Source organism: Excalfactoria chinensis, chromosome 8 (genome assembly GCF_039878825.1).
Source record: "Excalfactoria chinensis isolate bCotChi1 chromosome 8, bCotChi1.hap2, whole genome shotgun sequence".
Taxonomy (NCBI): Eukaryota; Metazoa; Chordata; class Aves; order Galliformes; family Phasianidae; genus Excalfactoria; species Excalfactoria chinensis.
Genome location: NC_092832.1, coordinates 4,717,940 through 4,725,599, shown reverse-complemented (window position 1 = coordinate 4,725,599; position 7,660 = coordinate 4,717,940). Strand labels below are relative to the sequence as shown.

Below are 7,660 nucleotides of genomic sequence, written 5' to 3'. Positions count from 1 at the left end.
GTGTAGGGCCAAAGAAACAAACTTATTTCCCCTTAGTTCCTAACCCCTCCCCCTCTCTGCCCCAAAATACAACAATGACCCATCTGTGCACATACAAGAGAGCAATTCCTAATATTTAAACATGGGCTAATCTGCCAACACTGATGTGTCAGGGACAGAACATAATGAATGTCACAATGCTTAGCCTTTCTTTTCACTAAAACTGTCTTGAAGAGAAATGGAGAACAAGAAAGCTAATGAAAAAAACAAACCACGGTGGATTACAGTTGACTTAAAAAACATTATTCTCTTCCATTTTTCTTTGACAGCATTTTCATGTTTTAGTTCTCTATTGGTTTCAAGAAAGAACTTATTTCTACTGAAATTAGATTTGTGGACTGCAGTTTATTACCACAAATCTTTAATACTTTTATGACTCTCAGAAAGCTTATCTGCACTTTGAATCATATCTATTCTTTGATACATGTGCACTGCACTTAGGCTGTGATTACTTCGCTGGGACGTCAATGTGGCAGTTAAGATTACAAATTGAATAACTAAAATAATCAGATAAACAAAAATCTAGTAGTCATTAAATAGTGGATCTCGTGTGTCACAAGATGAGGATCTTCAAGTACCCAAACAGCATGTGGCTTCTGTCTTGCAGCCACTGAATGTGATGGCATTTCATTACACATCTATACGGCTTGACATAGTGGCATGCAGAAACAAATGAGCTAGTGCTAAATTCTCTGTACTAGAATTAATATAGAATTAATATAGTATTCTGCAGAATTACTTATCAGTGGAAGCATGCAACTTCACCTGATTGATATATTTTCCATCTACTGCCTTGCAGAGATCTAGAATTTCAATTTGGAATGCCAGATATTCAGCATTTTGTCCCAGTTGTTCTCAGAACCAATGCCGGACCATAGAAATGAGTGGGTATCTTTTCGCTGACATTTTGGGGTCTGAATTATGTACCTTAAAATTGAAGTAACTGCAAAGTCATTATGCTGAGTTACCATTCTTTACACTTTGACATTTACCTGTCCTTTTTCACCACCTATCTGAAACGCTTCCTCTTCCCCTTTTTGATAGGGACAGACCTTTTTGTTTTCTCTTTTTTTTTCTTTTTTCTCTATGATCCATTGTAGCTGTATTAATTCAGGCTAATAGCAAGGCTCAAAAAATCAGTGCCGGAGGCAGTGTGTGAGAATAGACTGGATGTAACAAGAGTGTTGATGACAGAAAGACGTCTGATTTATAAACATCAAGAGGAAACTCAGACTTTATGGTGCATGGGATTTGCCAGCAACAAAGTACTAAGCAAAAAGAATAAACCACTTGCAGGGCTACCTACTGGCATTGTAAGGAAGAAGGAGGCACCAAAGAGATTATCTTACCATCCCCTCTGAAGCCTCTAGTAAGCCACCAAGGACAACACAAAGAGGAAGGGCAACAGTAAGAGTACTAATTAATTCATTCATTAATGCCTGACTTTTTGGGATCTGTCTGTGGTTAGGGCTTGAAACAGATAACTGAAGGACTTGTTCTGAAGGAGCAGGCTTTGGTACAGACAAGTGAGGTAGACCTGATGTTCTGATGCTGCACTGCTGCACTGCAGCTGACTGCTCCAAGTGCCAGACCCTCACCTCTCCTCGACAAACAGCACCCAGTAAGACATGGGGGGCCTAGAGATAACTGCTATACACCGTCAGAACCCTCACCTGTAAATCTAAGTACAAGATCAATTAAAGCAAGTCCAGAAAGAGCTGGATAGAGTATCGTAGTGCAGCAAAGCATTGGGTGCAGTAGGAAAGGATGATACACTCCTTAACTTAATGTGTTGAGTAACAGTAACCTTTCTGCTGTGGTTCCAGCCTCTGCTTATTAGTTAACAGTTGTTTCTTTAAGTAGAAAGTGATCCCAATGAAGGCAACTTTCACAGTTCCCATCCGCACTTCCACCACAACGTGACCCAAGTATCCCACCTTCCAGGGGAGCGCGGCTGGACGCGGAGCCAGGAGTAGTGCGGTGGTTCCCCTCTCACAGGTGGGTCCCCGTGGCTGCACTCGAGTGGGAACGGGGGGGGCCTTTCGGGGAGGAGCTCCTAAGCGCGCTCCCACACGTCCGGGACGTGGTGCGACGGGGAGCGGGTGGCTGTCTGGTGCGTGATTTCACCTCCCGCTCCCTCCGTTCTCACGGGGCAGGCCTTCCCCTAAGCGCCCCCAGCCCTTCTCTCAGCCTGCTTTCTCCTCTCACACGCCGCCGCCCGGCACACCCCCCCTCGCTCTCCCCGCTCCACTCGTCCGGACAGTCGCCCCCCGCCCGCCCCCTCTGCAACCTCGTTTCGCGCCACCCGCTCCGAGGGGCGCCGCGGGCGGCACTGCGCATGCTCCGCAGCGCGACGGTGGGGTGGGGGGCGGCAGAGATGAGGGGACTCCGCGCCCCGGGGACGGCATACACCAGTCGGCGTCCCCCGGCTCGCTCCCGCAACGCGGTTTCCTGTTCCTTAAGCTCCCCTTCGGGAGAGCCGTTCTTGACCGACACGGCGGCCGAAGGTGCCGTGGGCGGCCGGTGTGCCACCGCCGAAGCGGAGGGCGGTGCTGTGGGCGGCCGGGGGTGCGTCGCGATTGGCCTCCGGGCGGCGGCTGCCTTGTCAGTTGGGCGCAGGGGTGGCCCCGGAGCCGCTCGCCCAGCCCTCTGACGGGATGAAGCCTTTAGGGGGATGCGGCGCTCCGTGCATTTTGATTAAAGCCCCTCGTCTCCCTTCAGTCTGAAGGCAGGGCACCGGGGAGCACGGGGCGGAGGGGCCTGCACAGGGCCGGGCGAGGGAGAGAGAGAATCCCTTCGGTGTGGTCACGTATGGCTCTATAGGAGAAATCATCTCTGGGAATATTGTGGAAAGGACGGAGTATAAGTTGAAGGCGCCCGGGTTTAACTCACACTCGCGGGCGCCCAGCATGAAGATGCAGAGGTGGTCCACGCGGTGGAAAACGAAAAGGTGGCCCTGGGACTCGGCCGTGACCGTGGTCATCACCCTCGCTGTCCTTCTCCAGGCTGCGGAGGTCAGAGGAGGTAAGGAAAGGGGGACACGCCGTGGCCGCCTCTCTCCCCCCACGTCGGGGGAGAGATCCAAGGCAAGGCCGGGGCTGTCAGAGCGCCTCCGCTGCCGGGGCGAGGAGGAACCCAGAGGGCTCGGGCCCGGGGCGCGGACCCCGCCGAGGGCCCCTGGGAGCGCGGGTGCCCGCTCGGAGCCTCCCGTCCCACCTCGGCGCCGCTTTGGGCTCAGTGCCGCTGAGGGGATGCGCTGGCGAGACGGGATGGTGAAACAAACACGCGTTGCGCGGAGCGATTTCCCGTCGTCCAGCACCCTACTCAGGTTTATAGAGTGTGCCTACGGTTTTCAGTTCTGTTGAACTTAGAGAGTCTTGACGCTGCTGAAGTTCACGAAGTTGTGGCAGAAACTGAGCGACAACCATCTGCCTCCTCGGAGAGGCGAGGAAGGGGAAAGCTGGGGGTGGAGGCTCCTCTCGGATTTTCTCCATTCCTCCCCTCACTGATTTTTCCTTTGCAAAGGCTCGCAGCGGGCAGAATGTTTTCCAGGGCGACAGGGTAGAAGTATGGCAGAGGCCCTTGGCAGCGCCGAGGAGGGCAGCCCCGCAGGTGGGCGCACGCCGGAACGACGTGCCGGGGAGGAGGAGGCCAAGCCCCGGGCTCTGCGCGGGCAATGCTGCCGTCCCCTGCCTCCTCCCGTTCCTGCCGCCCCCGGGGGGAGGGGAAAGGGAGGTTGGGAGGGGGGGCGAGTGGTCCCTTAGGTGTCCGTGGACACGGTGGGTACGGTGCAGCCCGCTGGGGACCGGCAGCAGATGAAGGACACGGAGGCAGCTCCTGCAGAAGGGAATCTCTGCCCCCAGGCACTGCTCGGCCCTCGGGTACCGCCGCACCGTCCCGTCCGGTGCGCTGCGGCTTTGTGAGCTTGGCTCGCATATCTCCGGAGCTGCGATACGTGAGCCACCGTGGCTTGAGCCCCTTCGCCTCCTGTCTGGCTGGAAACGCAGCCCGTCTTCCTCCCTCCTTCATTTCCCATTCTCTGGAGCCTGCAGGCTTATTTGGGGGGCAACCTTGCTGGGTCTGAGGTTTTCATTTTCCTGCGTGTCAGACACAGAAGCGTTAAATCATAGAATGACTTGAGTTGGAAGGGACCTCAAGGATCATCAAGTTCCTGCCTGGAGCATCTGTGAAGGAGTTTTAACTCTCCACCAATAAAGTTTTAACTTTTAGGCTTTTTAAATTATTATTACTTTTAAGAAGTACTTCTCTGTGCGAATCTCCACTTTCTGAATCAACGGGCGTCCTAGTGGGAGCACAGTAAGGTGTTCGGGGTCTCCATTCAAGCCCTTTATACCTGGTCACAACCTTGGCGGTGTCAGCTCCGTCAGGGCTTCTGCCCCCTGCTGGTCCCATTTCTGCCAGGGACTTGAAGGGGTCAAATTTCATCCTCGCTGCAGTTCCACGGACTCCAGTGGAGTTATGCTGAGGATGAATTAATCTCGCAGAGCTTCAAAGATTCGGTTTACTATGTCAGAACTAAATTTACTGAAGAAGGATTGCTGTATACAAAGGCACGATAGATTTTGATGTTTTATGTCGCTTTCCTGGGAGCACAGTAAAAGTGACTTTAGTAAGCAAGATTTATGGAGATTATCCTCACATGTTGTGTTGACACAAATGAAAAGTTGAATGAAAATTTAAACCCAAGCAGCCCGGAAAGCAAACAGTCAATCAATCAATCAATCAAACAAACAAAACCCTAGAAGTTAGCTGGTACTTCCTTAAAATTGTTCACCATTGGGCACATCGATAGGTTTTTAGGTTTGGTAACTATTTCAAAAATCCTTTCCTCTAGTCTTCTGCATAAAGGACACTTTGGGAAAAGTGCTGCAGGCTTCTCATGTTTGTAGGGGCGTTCTGAAGAGAAATTCCTGCCTCGCTTTTAGCAAATACAGTATGCCATTTGCTTAGAGATGCAGGGAGCTGCCTGCTCAGGGCTTCATCTGTTACTGAAGTCAGAGTATTTCCACTGACTACCAAGGGAGAAGAATTTGGCACAATTTCCCTGACAGAGTATGAGGGAGATACATCAGTGTTGTCTTGTGCGTATTCTACCCTTACTTAAAGTAGTTCAGGGATAAAAAAGGACACAATAACTCACGTTTGAAAGTTGGAGAGGGAATCTACTCAGATGAAACAGAATACTGCAGTGAGGAAACAATATGACTCAATGAAAATGCTGTAAGGTTTGACTATGGTAAAATATGAATCATAGCCCTTATAAAATCTATTAAATTAAATCCTGCATTCTTCAGTTGTGTTTTCATAAAATGCCACTTTGTAAAGAAACATAAAGAAAATTTCATTATGCATTTGTATAAAGGATGAATTATACATTGGTGACTTCTTAAGACAGCAAAATCTTTTCCATTCAGAAAAACCTCAAAAGATTCCCCAAATTTATGTATTTTTTTCCCCCCAAGTTGCTTTATTTAACACAGAAAAGAAATAGAAGTATGAGGTGTCATCCACAGAACAGAGAAAGGAGGTGTGAAGATCTGCTCGAGTTATTTCTTCTTTCGAATGGTTATAGAAATGAGAAGGAGCGGAATGGAAAAGCCAGTGACTCATATTTGGTCAGCTCAGTGCCCACCAGCACTTAAGCAGCTCCTTTTAGAAAATATTTCTGCTCTAGGACTCGCCAAAAGTAAACAGTATTCAGTATTTTAAAAGACATCCTTTGATTTCCTTTCCCCTTCCTCACCTTTTAATACTAAATCTATTGGTGATGTGTTTGGAATGAATAAACTCATTTAGTCCAAATGGCATGGCTTCAACACTATAAATTTTTTGTAAGGCTCTGGCATCAATGCACTATTGTGATCCTGATTTAATTTTCATGGCCAAGAAATGAAAAATTAGCCTTTTTATTATTTATAAGCGTTTTCAATCCAGCTCTGAGTGCAAAAAGATTTAAGATTTCTTACTGAAAATGGGGCTTTAAAGCTATATATAGTAAAGATACTTTCTGTGTGAGTGGCAAGTAGATTGGTTCCTCGTATACCGTAGACACTTTTATACAGTCAGTCATCTTAGGAAGTACAAAGGTTCCTTGTGCTTCTCCCGGACAAGCTTGGAAACTATTGGGAGTTCTAGGTGCAGAAGGCATAGAGAACTGGGTCCATTAGTACTGGCAAAAGGACAGTTTTCTTTGTGGGCTCAATATTGATATTTAATTGTAATTGCTTAGTAAGTAACACTGGGAAGATACGGATCTGTTTATTGAATGAGAACTGTTTGCTGTATCTGATTACTCTAAGCCAGTAATGAAAAGGTGCCCCTAAACTAGAAAGGATTAATCTCTTCTCAGAACTGTTACTGATATATGATACTTTTAAGTATTTGATTCACTTTTAAGATTGAAATAGAATGTGAAACTGCCATCTTTATTATTATTATTTCAGAGTAAAATGGCTATTTTTGTGCTAACTTTGGTTTAAGAAAATGCCACAAACCTTCTGAAACAGAGAGCAGATAGAGGTGTCTCAGATAAAATATAGACAAAAATGATTAAATCAAAGGGAGATTTGACTGGATTGTCCTAGTGATCCTAGCTGAAGTTTCTTCTGAGTCCCAGGGATCAGCAGGTGAAATGGTCCTCTCTTCCCAGTATAGAGCAAAAGAGACTAGCATGCACAGCTCTGTTTTGCTATATTATTTACATTGAAAAAATTACTTTTGGGGTAAAATAATTACATCAACATCAGCAGCAGCCATCTGGCAGAAGAATGACTGGTATGTGTTGCAAATTCTCCAGAGTATGAATCTTTGCATTTAATTTAGAAAAAGACTTCTCAGAAAGGACCATTCAGACTGCAGGCTGTGCAGGAAAAGAAGCTGTTGCATATCTCTCAACTTCGACTTTGTGTGTATCTAATAAATGTAATTGTATGTAAGTACATGTGGAGTGCATGTAAACATTCAGTGCTTTTGGCACCAATTGTTGGAATATCACTAGAAACAATCTGTGATACAAAAGCTTTTCTGGTGCATGTTGTTTTCTTACTGCTGAAAAAAGAGATAAGAAAATAAATGTTGCTGATAAAATTAGTACCTGTGTCAGCGATAAAGTGTAGCAAAGGGATCGCTATATTCATTATTGCAGTTGTCTTGCTCAAAGATACTTCGTCTCCTCCAAATAGGGCCCTTAATTCCAACAAGGCAGAGCTTGGGTGGAATCTCTAGTCCTGCAAGACTGTGAAGTCTCATGTAGTGACACAGATTTGCCCTCTGGCTGGACACAGTAGATGGCAGTTGCCATCTGGACACTTGTGCCTGTTGCAATGGCTTATAACTGTACTACTCAGTATTAAATACCAAGTTTACACACTGTAAATGTAAGGATTAATTGCTGACCCTGTTATAACAATAGTAATAGAATCTGACAGAACTTAAATTCTTTTTAACACATTATCACACATAAAGGGTTGTAAAAATCTTTGTGAATTTTAAGGCTGGGACTTTAGTGTATGTCAAGGTGTTAATGCATACAGTATGTGAAGTCGATGTTATTTGGCAGAGCTTATACTATGGAAGCCAAGTATTTGCTACAAAGCAAATT

General features: G+C 46.6%; 1 protein-coding gene across 4 annotated transcripts in view; it reads left to right on the top strand.

The window, feature by feature from the left end:
- Positions 1–2,454: 2,454 nt before the first annotated feature.
- Positions 2,455–7,660, top strand: part of COL11A1 (collagen type XI alpha 1 chain) — a 120,173-nt gene continuing 114,967 nt past the window's right edge. For all 4 annotated transcript variants that reach the window (XM_072342935.1, XM_072342934.1, XM_072342933.1 and 1 more), the window contains exon 1: positions 2,455–3,063. In XM_072342935.1, coding sequence (XP_072199036.1) covers positions 2,949–3,063 — 115 coding nt within the window. In that variant the 5' untranslated portion in view covers positions 2,455–2,948. The remainder of the gene's footprint in view (positions 3,064–7,660) is intronic.